The following is a 19,233-nucleotide window of genomic DNA, read 5'->3' on the forward strand; positions in this document are numbered from 1 at the left end:
AAAGGACTCGGGGGGAAAGGACTCAGAGGGAATCACATTTAGGAACTGGTTCTTGAGTCTGAACTCGTAACTTAAGGCATTGTCTCAGGGGGAACTCTTTGACATGCTCTCTGATGCCTTAATTCTGAACTTATAAATGTTTAAGTTTGTCACCATCAAAAAGGGGAAAACTGTAGATCTTAAATACTCTTGCCTTATGTTTTGATGATCTAACAAACTTTTTGATAAGAACCAGTAAGGGTACCTGATCTACTTTGGATTGCTGGAAACTCCAACAGACTCCAGTAAAAGTTGAATTGCTACAGATACAGGAGCTAGGAACCAAACAAGGACATGATGCTCCTGTGGTTCCTATATAGCAGCACAAAGTCATTTGGACACAGCTAGAACTGAAGTGACTAGCGGCACTATTTCTGTCGCACTGCATCACACTGTCAGCCCACTCATTCTCTAACCAAACAAAGTACTCACATCATTTCAAGTGATGTGATCAAGATGAACCAAAGGGGATTTTATACAAAACATCACTGAAAGGTTTTAGTTTCACTCATTCAAGCCTTTAGCAAAAACAGAAAAGATCATTCTCTCAAGCTTGAAGAACAAGGTTGAACGCCACTACGGACCAGTTCCAAAATGATTGATTATTGCTGTCCTAGCTGAGTTGTAACCTTGTTATTGCACTTACAATATCTCCTAAATCACTTACTTAGAAGTTTACTGGTTAGGAATCCTGTTGTAAATCCTCAGACTCGTTGAGTTTAGGTTGTGGCTAGATTTAGTCATAAAGAAAAGTCTTAGTAATCGTAGGGTTACAACGTGGCTTGTGGTGACAACACCACAAGTTAGAAAAAGCCTTTGTAACTAGGATAGTCACAAAGTGGCTTGTGGTAAAGGTACCACAAGTTAGTTTGAAGTCTTTGCAAGCAGGAGTATTGTAAAGTGGCTTGTGGTAAAGGTACCACAAGTTAGTTTGAAGTCTTTGCAAGTAGGAGTATTTTAAAGTGGCTTGTAATAGGTAATATTACAAGTTAGTAAAGTTAAAAGCCTACAAGGTAGGTCGTGGTTTTTTTATCCCTTTGTGAGGGATTTTTTCACATAAAAATCCTCTGCCTCATTTACTTACTGCTTTACTAAGTACTCTCAAAAGAAACTTGTAGAGGGCCAGGTACTCTATGATTTGGTGGACCCATACAAACTAACATACATTATCTCAAATGGTTGGCTCCAATCAGGTGTCACCATAATAGGAGCACTCACAAGCTTTTCCTTTATCAATTCGAATGCTCTTAAGCACTCCACAATGAAAACAAACTTGACATTTTTCGCTAGCAGTGCATTCAACGGCTAGGTAATGCGGGAGAATTTTTTTATGAAACTCTTATAGAACCCAACATATCCCAAGAAACTCCTTATGCTTTTTACAGAAGTTGGTGGAAGGAGCCTAGCAATTACAACAACCTTAGCTCTATCAACTTCAATGCCATGTGCAATCACCTTGTAGCCCAGGACAATTCCCTCTTTCACCATGAAGTGGCACTTCTCCCAGTTAAGAACTAAGTGAGTGGCTTCACAACGTTCAAGCACAAGCTCCAAACTCTTCAAGCAATCCTCAAAGTCATCACCAAAGAGGGTGAAATCATCCATGAATACCTCTAGACACTTCTCATTCAGATCGAAGAATATAGATATCATGCACCTCTGAAAAGTGGCAGGTGCATTACACAACCCAAATGACATCCTCTTATAAGCAAAGATACCTGGCGGGCAAGTGAATGTGGTCTTCTCAACATCTTTTGGGGCAACGGGTATCTGATTGTAGCCTGAGTACCCATCCAAGAAGCAGTAGCATCCATATCCAGCCACTTTCTCGAGCATTTGATCAATAAAGGGGAGTGGGAAGTGTTCTTTCCTTGTTGCATCATTCAACCTTCTACAATCAATGCACATTCTCTACCCAGTGACTATTCTTGTAGGGATCAATTTATTGTCTTCATTTCTCTCCACTGTCATGCCCCCTTCTTAGGTTACACTGGACTAATCCAATGGCTATCAGAGATGGGGAAAATCACTCCCGCATTTAGCAATTTGATGATCTCCTTGTGCACTACCTCCTCCAAATTTTTGTTCAACTTGTGTTGAGTCTGCACCACTGGCTTGTTATTTTCTTCCAACAGAATTTGGTGCATGCAAATGGCTGGACTGATTCCTTGAATATCAACTATACTCCAGCCAATGGCCTTCTTGTACTTTTTCAGAAGCTCCACTAGCTTTTGCTCCTATGTACCTGTCAAGTCAGCATAAAAATTATATAAAAATTGTTAGTTTCAAGAAAAGAATATTTTAAGTGAGTGGAGAGGACTTTCAATTCTATATTAGTCTTAGAAGCCTCCTCTTTTAGTTCCTCCTTATCAACCACTTGATCATCAGTTTCAAGAGCTTCAGCCTCTTTCTTTATTTTAGGATCTCCATCCTCCACTGTGCTAGACTGAGTAATACACCTCTCTAGACTATCTCCCACAAGCTTGTAAAACATGTATTTTTCAGCCAACTCCCAAACAACATCTAGCTTGAAACACTAGTAGGCGGACGCCTCATCACTTGGGTATTTCATCATCCTCTTCATCTGGAACGTCACTTTTTTATTGCCCACTCTGAGCATAAGTTGCCCCTCGTAGATATCAAGGATAGCTATGCCTGTACATAAAATGGCCTCCCTAGAATTAGAGGCACCTCCTTGTTCACCTCCATATCCACCACAATAAAGTCTACGGGGAATACAAATTTGTCCACCCGCACTAAAATATCCTCAATGATTCCCTCAGGTAAAATGGTAGTCTGGTCAGCTAGTTGTAGGGACATTGGTATTGATTTGATCACTCTAAGCTCATCTTCTAGTTTCCTGAATACATAAAGAGACATTAGATTTATAGACGCAGTAGAATCCCAGTGGGCCTTGTCGAATTTCTCATTCTCCAACGAGCATGGTATGGTGCAGCTTCCTAATTTATCACACTGTTGGAGAATTTTATTTTGCAATATGGCACTGCAGTGGGCATTCAGCTTGACCACTATTGTCTCCTCCAATTTTCTCTTGCTAGACAGGATATCCTTCAAGAACTTTGCATAAGCAGGCATCTGAGTGAGTACTTCTGTGAAGGGAATGTTCACATAAAGTTGCTTGAGCATCTCCAAGAATCGCCCAAAACATTTGTCAAGTTTTTCACCTTCATCTTTTGAGGGAATGGTAGAGCTGGCATATGTCTAGTTTCCTCAATCTCCTTTTGTACCCCACTACTCTAGCCTTTATTATCTTCACTCTTTTTCTCTTCCAGTGTCTCGGTCTGCTTATTCACCACCTCTATTCTTGCTTTCACTACTGGTCAGCCAATGTTTTGCCACTTCTTAGAGATACATCTTTGATTGTTTCCTTAGGGTTCTTTTCAAAGTCAGAGGGTAAAGTCCTAGGAGCCCTCTCAGATAACAAATTTGCAATCTGTCCTAATTGTCTTTTCAAATTCCGGATGGCCGTGCCCTGCTCTCGGATGGATGTGCCCTACTCTCGGATGGCTGTGCCCCGAGTCTCAAATTTTTCCTCTGATTTGTTGATGAATGCCTTCATGGGATCTTCCATACTAGACTGATTTGACTGATGTGGCTGGTATTGCTGCCTTTACTAGTTCTGAAAACCTGGTGGTCCTTGACTCTAGAGTCTGAGCTTATTTTGCTGTCATGAGTTCAAGCTCCCACTAGGTTAACTCCACGAAAAACTTGGATGTCTTTGACCCATAGCATTATAGTTGTTCCCATATTGGTAGTTTCAACTATTATAGTTCCCCACCGCGTTGATTTCCTCAGCTGAAGTTTGACATTCATGTGTAGGGTGTCCCATTCTACAAAAGTCACATGTTGCTTGTGGCTCACTCTGTACCTTGGCCAATGTCAGCTTTCTTATCTCCTTGGCCATAGTGTTTAGCTGGGCTTGCATGGATGTGTTAAAGTCCACCTGGTGAACCCCAACTGATTTTATTCTCTCGTTACTCTTAGCCGCCCACTAGTTAGCATCATCAGATAATTCATCAAGGATTAAGACAACCTTCTCCGGAGTTTTCTTCATTAGTGGACCTCCATATGCAGTATTCAAAGTTCGTCGCGAGGAAGGTGTCAGTCCATCCCAAAAATCCTGGAGTTGTATCCACAAATCAATTCCGTTGTGCCGATACTTTCTGACTATCTACTTGGATCTTTCCCAAGCTTCGAAAATCGTTTCTGTCTCCTTTTGGCAGAAATTGTGGATTTTGCTTCTGAATTGCCTGTTTTTGCAGCTGAGAAGTACTTGTCAAGAAACTGTTTGGTCACGTTTTCCCATGTCCCGATCGAACCTGTGGGTAAGCTAGGAAGCGAGTGCTTCGCTTCATCTTTTAAGAAAAAGGGGAGTGCCCTTAAGTAGACCGCATCCTTTGATACTCCATTGTATTGGAAGGTGTTCATGATTTCTTCAAAGTCATTAAGTGAGTGTTAGGATCTTCATTCACCTTCTCTCTGAAGATACAGTTGTTTTGGATGGTTTGAAGCAAGCCTTGCTTCAACTCGAAGTTGTTTGCTGCTATGGGTGGAGGCCTGACACTAGATAATCCTTGATTGTAGACAGGTCTGGCATAGTCACCCAATGTTCTTCTAGGCCTAGGTGATGCATTCTCGTACTAGTCTTCAACCAAGGGCCGACTTAGATTGAATTTTAGACCTGCATTATCTTCGACAGTCTCATCAGCAATTCTCCGAGCTGCTTCAGCTGCTATTCGTGCAGCTTTTTATTGTCCTGCCTCTCTTGTAGCTAAGTCTACTCCATCATTCTCTTTGTTTGCCATGTTATCTTGAGTTGAAGTATGACCAAAGAAATTTTCTGTTAACTCCCTTTCTTTTCTCAGTTGTCGCAGGTGTTTCTCCAACTCTGGTTCGTAGGGTATCACTTTCTTTGAAGAAGATCGAGTCATACACCAGAGAAATCAAACCTGTATCCTGCACACAAGTAAGAAAACGTGAATAACTAAAGTAAAAATGGGATCCTGAGTTAGTACTAAAAAATAAAAAATTATTTTAAACACTATTGATTGCCAATCCTCGACAATGGCGCCAAAATTTGACGAGCGTAAAACACAATACAAAATTATTGCTCGCTAGTCAAAGATAGTATAGTTTAATTATCGTCTCCACAAGGATTGAATTTAAACAATGTTCGAATAATCTTCAGTTGATTACTATCCAGAACAATTAATACTTGATTTGATGACTATTACTACGATTAACTAGGGGTGTTCATGGTTCGGTTTGGATCGGTTTTTCCCTAAAAAGAAACCAAACCAAGTAAGTCGGTTTTCAAATATTAGAACCAAACCAAACCAATTAAGTCGGTTTTTTCTCGATTCGGTTTATGTCGGGTTTTGTCGGTTTTTCGGTTTTTTCGGTTATTTGTCGTTTTTTCTTAAATATAAGACATACACTACCAAACACATATTCCGGCGACCACGTTTTCAACGTAACACTATCAAATCAATTGCCCTTTGAGAAATCTATTATTTACTAAAATATAGTAATGATAATTGAATCAAATAGTGATGAATAATTTAAGGACTCAATTAAAAAAAAATTAACATGAAATGGATTCTTACACTTAACAAAAGAAAACTACCAATCAAAGTAGAATATAAAGATAAAAAACTGTACTAAAAGTGCAAACGATTAACATTCACCATACAAATTTTGAAACTTTATATAAAAATATACATATATATAGGAGTAATAATAAATTTGAAATAGCTACTCCTATAGTCGGTTTGGTTCGATTTTTTTGGTTATTTTTTTTATTAAAACCAAAACCAAACCAAATTTGATCGATTTTTAAAATTCAAAACCCAAAACCAAACCAAACCAAAAAGTAGCGATTTTTTTGGTCGGTTTGGTTTGGTTTTCAGTTTGGTTCGGTTTTTCGGTTTTTTATGAACACCCCTACGATTAACTACTAAAAATTAAGCAATTAACAATTGATCACAAAAGACAACAAATGATCAACAAAGAAATATCAATGAGAGGAATAAGGGTAATTGACTAGATAGGTGCAAGATAATTGACTCGGGATCCAATTCTTGAGTTAGTTCACTCTATAATACTGTTGATTCTCACGAATTCAACAGATAATCAGATTACACTTGAAGTTAATAGTCCTGTTTTGATTAAATTTTAAATTCAATAATTAATCCAATTGAAGTCGGTAAACAATTGCAACAATAAAATAATGGGTATGATCTAAGGTGTAACTTCTCACGAATATTATCCTAATTTCTAGTTCGATTAACAATTCAAGAGGCTCTTTCGATTACCTATTTAAATCACGAATTTAAACTAGAGCATAAGATGTGAGGAAATTCAATATCAAACTCCTCTTTCGATTAAGCAAAATAATAAATAACTCCATAGTACAAATTAAAGCTCCATCAATTAATTCTAACAATTATCAAAATTTGAATCCTTAATCAAGTTATCAAAACACCGTATCTGTCAACACCCTAATGGAAATTACTCAATAGCAATTGAAAAAGTTATCAATAAAGTTTAAGAACAAAGAAAATATCAATTGTAATGATTCGATATAAACTTCCATATTGCGCCGATTGCGGGTTGAAATCTTGCTGAATTCTTGAGTCTTCTTGCCTTGGTTGGTTCTCCAATCCTTCATAGGCCAAAAATCCTTTTAAAAATGTATTTTTAGTGTGTTTATACAATGTAGAAACAAGCCCGGACGAAACTACCTTTCCTAGTCGAACTAGGAAATCACTCTAACAATTTTGCACACCCGCGTCGCGATTGTGAGGAAATCCAAAGAGCTCGCAAAAAGCCTATCAGACCAAATTTGCACTGTCGCGCCGCGCCTCGCGGCGCCCCATGCGCCGCAGCTGTGTCTTTTTCTCAGAATAAATTCTCTCATCCATGCGTCAAATGTTTGTGTCTCTTTTGTTATATTTTTCTTCTATTGTTTGGTTTATCGTCGTTCGAGTGTTGCTTTACTAGCTTTCGCATGACACCTGATTTTTTTCCGATCCTAACAGTAACTACTTCGCCAGTCCTTCCTCCAATGCTTCCCGTTCATTCTTCTTCATTCATCATTTTGATAAAGTGTCGCCCCCATTACTATTGTGAATATGTTACAATTCTAACAGTAATATATGACTTTGAACATATAACGATCACTTGCCGAACGTTTTAAACATGTGAACGAAGAGTATTTTTAAGTTTGTCGGTTATACACTTAAATACTTGGATAAGTTTAATTATTTGACGAGAAAATGTTTATTTTTTTTACCCTCATTAATTATTTCTTAATAATATGAAACCATAGCAGTTGTATTGAGCATAGTAAGCATGGGCAACTCTAGACTTGGGCATGAAAATGCTGGGAAATGGACATTAGTGTACGTTTTAGGTGCATAAATGGAATGGCAAAAGCAGGTGAAAATAGGGTGTGATTGATGATGGAACCTGAAATTGAAAATAAGCCATAACTCTTCACCCATTTGTCTAACAAAAATAAATTTGGAGCTGATTTTGTCTGCTCCTTTATTAGCAACCTGCGTCACTACCCAACCCACTCTCTCTTATATAATTGGTTACTATTATTACTCACTTACTATGGGAAAGGACGACACAAAATTCAATAATACAATTGCCCCATACTTGTACTTGGTTAACGAATAGTTAGATCAAGTCTACATCAACTACCTTTTAATTCAAACAAATAGGAAAAACCAAGAATTGTTTGTGGCTTGTATTTGTATCATTGTATGTATCTTTCAATTCATACACGACAAAAGCACAACTAAAAGGAGGGGGAAAATGTAAAAATAGTCACCTACCCAACCGTTTAAACTAAAAATAACTGTTGGATATATAATATAAATATAATTCATATATAATATATGTATAAGCAATGCATAATTTATGTATATCGGCTAGGAAAAGTAAGCAGTAAATCTGTCTGGCTATTTATGCAAAGAAACCAATATTGTGTTGTCTTTCTGTTGGGCTATTTGTCTGGCCCAATAGTTTTGGGGGCTTGTGTTGGCTGTTTCTTATGGAAATCAGATTGGCCATTAGGAAAAAATTTGAGGAAAAAGAAAAACGCCTGCCGTGGGGCTCGAACACAACAATTCATACACAACAAAAGCAAAAAAAAAAGGGAGAAAAAAATTATAAAAATAGTCATTTACCCCGCTTAAATTAAAAATAGCTTGCAGATATATAATATAAATATAATTCATATAATATATGTATAATTAGTGTATAATTTATATATATCGGCTAGGAAAAGTAAATAATGAATCTATCAGGCTATTGGTGCAAATATCCCGGAATCACTTTCTGTTTGGGCTATTTGTCTGGCCCAATAGCGAAAAATTTGAAGAAAAAAAGTAACGCCCACCATGGGTTCGAACCCACGACCACAAGATTAAGAGCCTTGCGCTCTAACAACTGAGCTAGACGGGCTTCTGACTTTAACAAATGGAGTACTTCCAATTGTTTGGTGGAGAGTAAGAATCGCAAAGTTGACTATCAAATTGCGCAACTTGAAAGGCGCATAAATCGCAATTTTTTGCTGATATTTTTTTTAACAAGTAGTCAAATACCTTATCATTTACTTCTAAATTCTAAGAATTAAGGACCATTATCACCCAAAAGATGGTCGAATTGACATTGAGTTCGTAGAGCTCTTAGTATCTTAGCTACATGATTTTAATTAAAACAAGGAGAGCGAAAACGAGGGGGAAAATCTAATTCTGATATAAAATGTTTGATAAAAACTACTACTATTAGTAACTCATTGCATATGTACTAAAGTAACCTTAGAATAGGGATGCTAACTTCACAGAACAACTATTAAAGCCATTTGGACACCTGAAAAGGATGGAGGACATATTTTCTGGTATTGAGAAAATGAGATGTTACTCTTTTTTCTTTTTTAGGATGTAATATGATAGTGTTTACAATTTTTCTATATAGGTGCAATATATTTTGGGGTTCTGACACAGTTACCCATAAAAATAAAATTATTTACCCTAGTCTACCCATTTATTTTTCTACCCATAAACTAATTACATTTCCTACTCATATTAGCTTTTGTGGGAAATTTTCTCTTCATTCTCCAATTCTTTTTTATTTCTATGCTTCTTTTCTTTTCTTTTTCTTTTCTCCTTTTCTTTTTTCTCGTTTTCTTCTTATTTTTTCTTTTTTCCTATTCTAATTTCATTTAACTTCTTTTTTTTATATTCTTTTTCTCTTCATAATCTAATTTCATTTACTATTTTCACTATTTTTTACTATTCTTTTTTTATATATTATTACTAAAGAAAAATCAAATTGTGTACCAATTAAATGTAGCTAATACGATCAAAAACATATTAACTAACATTTGATACCAGTATAGTATATAGTTATACCAACAGGGTATACAATTGTACGCAAAGAGTTAAAAATAGTTTAATTCAATTATTAAACTGAAATAATATCATTTGTCAATAAAATTTTTATAAAAATCTAAAAGGATCTAATTGTAAGAGTATACCGTTACATTTTTTTTTTTTTGCATTTTCAATTTGCCGCTCACGCTTGGTAAAAGCTTAAAACAAATTAAAAGAGAAAAGGCAAGTGAATTTACGGGTAATAAGTATACTATTATAGTATATTGTATACTATTACAACATATTGTTACAATATCTTGCATATTATTACAGTATACCATAACAATATATTTGTATACTATAATGGTATACTGTTGTAGTATAACTATATACTCCTATAGTATATTAGTATACTGTAGCGGTATACTGTTAGGTAAAGTGTTCTTCTTCGATTATTACTGTAGTTGTGTTCTTCTTCGATTTTCAACTGAAAATTTCGATCTCAATCACCTCAAATCAGCTCCAGTCTCGACCAAACTGACTCAACATTTAATTACAGTTGCCAATCGATCTCACGCCAGTCAAAATCTAATCAAACAATTACAAACTCGACAAATGCAATTTATGATTTTCAAGTTTCAAGGTCTTTCAATGGTTGATCTAATTTTTCTTACAATAAATCACTATGAACTTCTCAAAGGATATTAGAAATAGTTATTTGTAACATTGCACGTACAGAATAGTTATTTAGCTTATCAATAAACCATATCAAATCTCACTCATTAAAATCACAATAAAAAAACTGGACAGTGACTCGAACAAACACAAACACTACGAGAAAATATGAGATATGTAAGACGGAGATAGTATTTTTGTTGCTGGAAGAAGAAACAAGAAGAAGGGAAAGAGGAAAGGGAAGCTTTAAGGAGGAGAAAGGTTGGTAAGGTGAGTGGACGGGTAATAATTTTAGTTGGGATAGGTAAGTATAGTAATTATTATTAAAATGGGTAAAACCGGGTTATTATTTTGGGTTTAGTGGGTAATTAGTGTAGTTTCCTCATATATTTTCATCACAATATTCTGGTTGATGTTTACAAATTACAACCATCAGGCTCAAGTTTAGTCCACTTTTGAGTGATATAGTGTATAGTCCTATTACAAAGGCAGAAGAGTATCAGTACTATACCGAAAGAATTTGAGAAATAGTCGATTCTGGATTAATTGGTGTCTTGAACCAAAGTACGCTTAAACTGGTTATTTGGTACGGTTATAGAGTATAGACCTATAGCCTGTTTGGCCAAGCTTTTTCAAGCCAAAAGTATTTTTTTAAAAAGTTAAAGTGTTTGGCCAAGCTTTTAGAGAGAAGAAAATTATTTTTGACTTTTGAGTAGAAGCTGAAACAATTTTGGAAAGCAGAAAAAAATAGCTTCTCTCCAACAACATTTTTTTGAAAAGCACTTTTGAGAAAAATACACTTAGAAGCAGTTTTTAAAAGCGTGGTCAAACACTAATTGTTGCTCAAAAGTGCTTTTCAAATAACTTAGCCAAACACAAACTAATTTTTACTTTTGAAAAAGCACTTCTCAAAATAAGCTTATTTTTGCAGCTTGGCCAAACAGGCTATTAATGTAGCCTATCAAAACTGGGGGGGGGGGGGGGGGAATCAGAAATAACCGGATTTACAACTGATAATTGAAAAATAGCCACAATTTCAAAAGTTATCGAAATTTAATCACTTTTTTATGTAAAGCTAAAATCTAAACAAAAACACCTTTAGAAATCCGGAAAAATTCAAAGTATAGTATGCTAGAGTTCGAGTTTTTTACATATGAGATTCCAGCACAATGTACTGGAATTCCAACATAATATGCTGGAAGTTTACACGCAGGAGCTCCATAATCCAGCATATTATGTTGGAACTTTCCATGTTTCAGCTAAAATAGTGGCTATTAGTTAATGACTTTGCAAACGCTGTCTATTTTCAATTACCAGTCCGAAAACTGGCCAACCCATGCTATCTTTGTTACAATTCAATTGACCAGAGAAACTATGCCTCAATTTCAGATTAGTTGAAACTGGTTATATGAATCCTCACTACCAGGACTTGTTATAGTTACAAGTTACACCTATATTCAGCTGACTGTTAACATAACACAATCACCACATTCTTCCTCCCCTTCCATTAAGTAGATACTTCATCTTCTTAATCAGTATATCATTCTTTGTAAACAAAATAATATAAGGATATCCTGCATTTTCTTTTACTTAAAAGATTCATGAATACTTTTAGCAGAAAACAAATCCACTCTACATTAAAGGGAAGCCCGGTGTACCCAGCTCCCGCTATGCGCGGGGTCAAGAGAAGGGCCGGACCACAAGGTTCTGTTATACCCAGCCTTACTCTGCTTTTCTGCAAGAGGCTGTTTTCACGGCTCGAGCCCGTGACTTCCCGGTCATAGGGCAGAAACCTTACCGGTTACGCCAAGGCCCCCCTTCGAAAAATCCACTCTACATTAAACGTTAAGAAAAATCAACTCTATATGTGTTGATACAACAGTATTCTAAGTTCATCAACTCAAGCTACAACTAAAATTCATTTCACAATTTTGAGAAAGATCCATGAATACTATCTGCAGTTCTGTATTAATCAAACTTAAACATGTCGGCAAACAAAACAAAGTTTGGGGGTCCAAACAATCCCCAAAAGACTACAAAGAGCTACCACTCTAGAGGTAGTTACTCATAGGCACCATGAAAACTTCCTACTTACTACTGCCTTTAACACATTCTGAACAGCAGATGTAGACAACCTAAAACAAATGATGCTTCAAAGAGTTTACCAGGCTAAGTCCGTTCTAGAGTTAGTCATCTTTGCGATCTTTTGCTGAAACTCCATTTTGTTCACCATTAACATTTGAAGCTCCCTTTAACTGGGGAAACACAACATTATCAGCTCCAAAGGCATAAATCAATTGGCAAATAAACACGAATTTTAAATTAAACATTACGACCTACAGTTTCATCCACTTGAACCATATGGTACGAATTATTAAGTAGTTGAGCGTTTTTCTACTCCGTACTGGGTGTAAGGCTAGTCTGGTAGTGGCTTGTCTTAGAATGTTAGTGGTACATGTTGTGTTCATACTATTTTTCCGCTCCGGTTTCCTAGTACCTTGCCATTGTTACTGGTTATTGGTATTGTTTTTTCCATTTGTTTTTCTGATTCTTAGGTCGTGACTCGTGGGTACTATCTTTCTGGCCTCTGTTTCTGTTACTGTTCTATTGTCTCGTTTCATCTTCTTGAGTCGAAGGTCTATCGGAAACAGCCTCTCTAACCACCAGGGTAGGGGTAAGGTCTGCGTGTACACTACCCTCCCTAAACCTTACTTGTCGGATTATACTGGGTTGTTGTTGTTATTAGTTTCATTACCACAAGTAATAACCATTTATTTGGATAGCCTTATGGTGTTTATATAATGAAAGATATCAAACTCGATTGAAATTTTTAATACCCAAGAATGCGGTACTTTTTGTTTAAAACTACCAAATGGGAAGTAGTCACAGTAGCATTACCTGCTGGAGGACCTTCTTTTGATAGCGATAGCCCTGTAATAAGAAACAGCACGCATAAGAATTTGTGTGGTTAGAAAAAGGATATTGTACCCGATAGTAAAACATCCACAGCACTGAAATCACCTTATCAGTTCCATAAATGTAATCGCAGTAGGTGAAAACTGAAGCAAAATTACTCTGGCTTTGGCCCCCAACGTAGTGATGGTAGTCATGGTAATCCGGTCCACCATAAAAAGGTATATACTTTGTGATAGTCCAAGGAAGGTCATATCTGAATTAAGAATGATGAAGATAGATCAGTTAAAACATGCTCCAATCACCATACTTACTCAAGCGTGAAGTAGCGAGCAATACAAAAGAATTCTCTGCATAAAACATAGGTAATGTTGCCAGCAAAAGATTCAACAACTAAACTGAGCAAAAGGTACTAGGTAGAGAGTGTTGAAAATCTTTTAAGACCAGAAATCGTTCGCAGCTCCGTATCGCAGTGCTTAGCATCAAAGCAAAATGTGAGTCGAGCATGATGGATAAGAAGATTTAAGCTACTTTTTCAATAATGCCTATTTGTTTATTGAGTTGCTGCCCAATGGGCTCTCCAAGCTAGCTAAATTCAGATTTAGATGCAGAATCCTTAGTTAAATCGATCACTCAGGTGTAAGCTTGAGTACACCAATTTCCCAACACCAGCAGTCAAAAACATATAAACAAGCTAATGCAAAAAGAAATGATCCCAGATAACAGGATTAGAAATTATTCATCTGCTACTCCTAACTGGACCTCTGTACATGAATGATTAAACATAAGTATGATGCTAAACTACGCCATTTTTCACATTTTGAATTCTGAGATGCTCAAAATTTATCACATTTACAACAGACATTTCTCAAGAACGAGGTGTCTCTGCCGCTTCTCAGCCCATATTATTCCTGTCAATAGTCTCCACTATTTAGTTTCGACGAATAATGCATCATTTCAGCTTCTTTAAAAACTTTTGAGATGCTGCGACTAAATAGAACTCGTTGAAATTGTGACCACTACTATGAGTGAATCTTATTCTTATGACGTTATACCAATAAGAACCACATAGTACTTTTAGTTGTCCTATTGGAAGAACTACAAAAATTCAACTGAGAAGCAATTTAACATAATAACGCTTAAAATAAAAATCTTGTTGTTCTGAGTATTGCCTTACATGATGCAAGAAGAAACATTTGAATAACAAACAAAGACATTGTCACTGAGATACCCAGGAGTAACTTTTTCTACTCCGAACACACTATTATCATATTCTTCAGGCAGTTGCTAGTAGTTAGTACATGCATAATATACACTTGCAAAGTGGTACCAATCACTGTCCCTCCAAATAGGAAGATTTGCTTAACTTAGACATCTACTTGACAATCTTGTTTGCTTTAAGTCCAGTCTAAATCACATATAATGATCACCAGTTGGACAATATTTCTCTTGTAATGTCAAGGGGGGAAAAGGTGAATTCTGCAATATATACATATATTCACATGCATCTGCCATGACTAAGAAACTAGTACTCTTTCTATCTTAATCAAGCATTTGTTTGTACAGATTCAGTTATCGACTTCTTCAAGTTCATTACCAAGATAGTAATACTTGTCCTAAGTTGTAAGCAAAAAGAATTGTTGTCTCTAACTTTAGTCCCACATCAGCGGTGAAGACACACTACTTAATTGGGACCAAGACCAACTATCAGAGTTAAGAAATTGAAAGTGGATAGCAAGACATAGGTCTCAAAATGCTAGTATTAAGAAGTCCTGCTATTTAATCGACTGCATTCTAATTCAAGGCTTAGGCAGATGGATTACAACAACAACAAGCCCAGTGTAATCTCACAAGCGGGATCTGGGGAGGGTAAAGTGTACCCCTACCTTATGACGGTAGAGAGGCTTTTTCCGAAAAACCCTCGGCTTAGGCAGATGGATTATGGGAAGAAATTACTAAGTATTTTTTTTCGTCCGCAAGGTTTTGCACCTGAGACCTCATGGTTAACTCTTTTTAATTTTATCATATAATACAAAAGATATCCAAAAAGTAGAGAACTTACTGACATCTTGACTTACATGTGAGAACAAGTTAACAGTAAAATCAGATGCTAAAACACCATTTTACATGTCCATGATGCAGTTCACACTTTAGCTTAAACCACAAACCTTACCATCCCCATCCACCAAAAGCAATAGAAAATAGCAGAGGTCAAGGGGGAAAAAAGGGAAAGGACCTACGTGGAAATTTAGAAACAGAGAAAGAAGGAACAAAAAGAAGACAACTTTAATCTTTCTATATGCAAAAAGCTATTATTTTGACTTAAAAAGAGATCTCATCCAATTCCATTCACTGCATACAGATTCATCCAGAGATCACAAAAGCAAACAGTGAGCGGGAAAAGAGAAAAAGTGATAATTTTTACTGTTAACCCATGATATGGTCAAATTATCATAGAAGATAATCACACACTTAATCACTAAAAAAACAACTTTTTAGTACTACCATAGTGTGAATAATCAAAAGCAAAAGCGTATGCGTGCATACCCACTGTGAGTCTCAATAGCTTCAATCTGTCTCAACGCGATCCACAACCAGAATGTAACCATATGACCAGGCGCAATAGCGGGCCCAATAGCTGAAGGAATCCCGAGGATCAAAATCTCTAGCCAATGCGCATACGGCGCTGCAAAGCCTATTGGAGCTGTGTATTCGTGGTGAACCTTGTGAATATTTTCATAACCCCATTTACAATGCAAGAACCTATGGATCCAATAGTTAAAATAGTCCTCCACTATAAAATATGTTCCCAACTGCAACAAAATTTCCCATAACGGCGGCAAGGGCAAGCTTGTTCTAATCCCAACCATCTACATTGCCACAATTCACACAAAAATAAAAAAGGATCGTAATGAGTATCTCAATTTCACAACCTTGATCTAAAATTAAGGCAAAACCATGACTTTTAATACTGAAAACTCAATCAACCAACAACAACACTAGAGATTCTTTCTATTTAGACCTATTTCATTCCTATACTTAACAATATTATGAGTACTCTCTAACACTAAAGATTATCTTCTTCTTTTTCTCTACTAACAACTCAATCAAACACATTGCTACAATTCACAACAAATTTTATGGGTAAAATAAGCAAGACAAAAAAGGGTATCTCAATCTGAAATCATTGATCCAAAGATTAAAAAAAAATTGCCTTTTTCAGTTTCAACAAAACCCCATCAAATACATTACAAAAAAGACATCTTTTTAAGCAGAACTATGAAATAAAGTAAAGAAAAATGGAGAAAGTTACCTTAACAGAGGGGTAAGAAACAAGCTGAAGGGGACCCACAACAAGGATGAACATACGCATAACAGACTTATAACAATTGAACACCTCAGAGAGTGAAAGATTGACTTTTGGTTGAATTTTATAAGACTGAATAGAGTTTCTGAAGAAAAGTTCAAGGAAAAGGTAATAAAGAGGGACACAAGAGAAGATTAAGAAGAGAAAAAGGATATTGTGGCAGTAAAGATAGTAATCAGATTTGGTTGCAGAGTAATTGAACCAAATTGTCTCTAGAGTTGTAAGGGATCTTCCAATGGCAGATTCTGCCTCTTGGATTGTTTTAAAGGGCAACATTGAAAAGGGTTTGTAGTAAAATGGGGTTTGAGTAGAACTGTAATGGAATCTTGGATATTGGCTATGGCGGAAGAGGGAGAAAGAGAGATGGAGATTTAGAATAGAACAAGTGTATAGAAGCTAGCTAGAAAGAAGACAGGTCAATAGTTTTATGAGGTTTTTGTTGGGTTCTGGTTCAGTTGGTATCTTATATTCTTGATGAGTTCATGGAATCACATCTGGCGGGGCAAATAGGACAAATTGAAAAAGTAAGGGGTGCAATTTTTATTTTTATTTTAATTTATTTTGATCGATGGAGGGGTTGCAGTCAAGGGGTTGATCGTTCGTTTCGGCCGGTTATTCTACTACTAGTTTTTCGGTTATTCTATTATGTATAATCAAAATTAAATTTTTAGAATCGTACTAATCATGTCGGTTTCTCTTCTATATTGGTACGGTTAGGTTAATTTTTGGTATTTTTTTATAATTCATTTAAAAGTAACTAGTAGATGCATAATACAGTAACATACGTATTTTTATATGACTTAGCAAAAATCTCTAGACATTTTTACTATTTAAAGCATGATGAATTAAGAAAACATGAAAGATGACCAGAGTATAGATCCATCAACTATTATACACCAGTGTAAAAGAAACTAAGCAAAGACAAAGAAAATATAAATAACATGAGTGGAAAGATATTAAGCAAGCTGGACTCAAGAATAAAATTATAGAAGATTAAATATTCAAAAACATACATTTGAATCATACAAAAGAAAAATATTCAATACATTTGTAGTTTGCTACTCATAATCGCTAGAATACCTTGTGTCTTACTAGTAATTTAATTTCAATAGGTGTAGTATAATAAGTTTGAGAATTAGGATTTTGAGTTTAATTACTTGTTGGTTTGTAGTTGTTTTCATAATTCTAAGGCCTAAGGAAATATTAATGCTTTATTAGTTTTAAACTTAATATATAAATATATTTTCTCATATAAATTTATTTGGTATGGTTCGGTATTTTTTAATTTATTTTTATAAAATAAGAACTTACCCTAATAATCGGTACGATACAATTCGATCGATTTAGTCGGTTTTCAAATATTAAGTAAATGCTTCATCTGACGCCCCCATCTTTTAAAACATTGCTACTAATTGTAGTTTACTAAAAGATAAACCAATTATTTATACCTCAATTTATTTGGAGTTGATCATCTGAATTATTTGTATCAATCTAAAGTTAGACTATTTTGCCTTATGCCCTCTTCCTCAACTAAGGAGACCGGAGGGACAACAACTACTGAGACAACAATAATAACATACTAAGAGTCACAGTGTAATCTTACGAGTAGGGTCTGGGAAGAGCGGGGTATATACAGACCTTACATTCACCCTGTGTGAGATATAAATTTTGTTTCTAATAGACTATCGACTCAAAAAAAAATATTTACAAAAACAGTTTAATACTCAATAAAGTCATGGGAGCAAATTTTGATAAATAGGTTATACTCAATAAAGCCATGGGCAGGGAAAATATAAAATGAAAAAAATAATAATTTTCAAATAGCTAAAAAAATATGACCAGGAGAATAACAAGTGAAGGCTATGTCAGAGCTGCCAACTAAGAGATCTGAAAGAGAAAGAGATGGTTGATGAATACCAAACCCGTATGGCGTTGAGTCCGGAACCAAAATATTGTTATTTTCGACTCAAAAGACACAAATAAGTGCAAAAAAAAAAAGGTGACCATAATATATATAACGCCAGAAAACCTGGCGCTATATAATAACGGTAACTGCACCGTTAATGTATAGCGCCAGGTTTTCTGGCGTTATACACTGTCACAGTGATATAGCGCCAGGTTTTCTGGCGTTATACACTGACGTGATATAGCGCCAGAAAACCTGGCGTTATATCCCTCAATAAAAAAGCCTCCATCTTCTTCACCCGTCTTCTTTTTCACCATTATTCTAATCCCCTATCTAAAAACCTGGTCCCCCCACTGTCCGCCATTATAAAAAAAAAAAAAAAAAAAATTGGGTCCCCCGGGCACATTAAACTTGAAGAACGTAGGTCCCACACTCGAGTAGAGCTTCTTGTTATTGTTGCTTCACGCTTTCGGAGTCAAAATTTCGATCTATTTGCTTTTCAAAAATTCTAAATCGAGGTATTTTAATTTATTTTAAGTTGAAACTTTTATAATAATGCAATATTATTTGTTTTGTATGTGTTCTATTTCGGTTTGTGTTTTTTTTTCGAAATTAGCATCTTAAATTTATCCGGATTTAATTTTACTGTTTTATATAAAAATATAAATTTGTCAAATAATTTTGTCTGTTAATATTCTCATTTATATATATGTGCTTTCATGCCATTTTGTGTTTTATTTGCAATTAAATTTATTTGTTTTTTTATGTTTAGTTTAGATTATTTTTTAGCGTAGTAAAATCTAGACCTTTTTAGCGTAGTAAAACGTAGACCCTTTTAGCGTAGTAAAATTTAGAGCCTTGTAGCGTAGTAATGTGTAGTATTTTAGCTTAGAATTCCTTTTGTTTTAGTATCTTATACTGGTATT

The 19,233-nt window shown here is 35.6% G+C and overlaps 1 protein-coding gene and 1 non-coding gene across 2 annotated transcripts; both read right to left on the bottom strand.

Annotated features, from left to right (window-relative positions):
* Nucleotides 1–8,463: 8,463 nt before the first annotated feature.
* On the bottom strand, nucleotides 8,464–8,535 carry TRNAK-CUU. The gene has a single exon. It is a non-coding gene; the product is annotated as a tRNA-Lys (tRNA).
* A 3,433-nt stretch (nucleotides 8,536–11,968) lies between these two features.
* On the bottom strand, nucleotides 11,969–16,860 carry LOC109214418 (methylsterol monooxygenase 1-1-like). The gene is made up of 5 exons (XM_019378334.1): nucleotides 16,348–16,860; nucleotides 15,582–15,904; nucleotides 13,143–13,290; nucleotides 13,020–13,052; nucleotides 11,969–12,376 (listed from the first exon to the last, which is right to left on the bottom strand). The coding sequence occupies exons 1-5, from the start codon at nucleotides 16,675–16,677 to the stop codon at nucleotides 12,308–12,310; spliced, it is 903 nt and encodes a 300-aa protein (XP_019233879.1). The 5' UTR covers nucleotides 16,678–16,860; the 3' UTR covers nucleotides 11,969–12,307.
* Nucleotides 16,861–19,233: the final 2,373 nt, after the last annotated feature.

Source organism: Nicotiana attenuata, unplaced genomic scaffold (assembly GCF_001879085.1).
Source record: "Nicotiana attenuata strain UT unplaced genomic scaffold, NIATTr2, whole genome shotgun sequence".
Classification (NCBI taxonomy): domain Eukaryota; kingdom Viridiplantae; phylum Streptophyta; class Magnoliopsida; order Solanales; family Solanaceae; genus Nicotiana; species Nicotiana attenuata.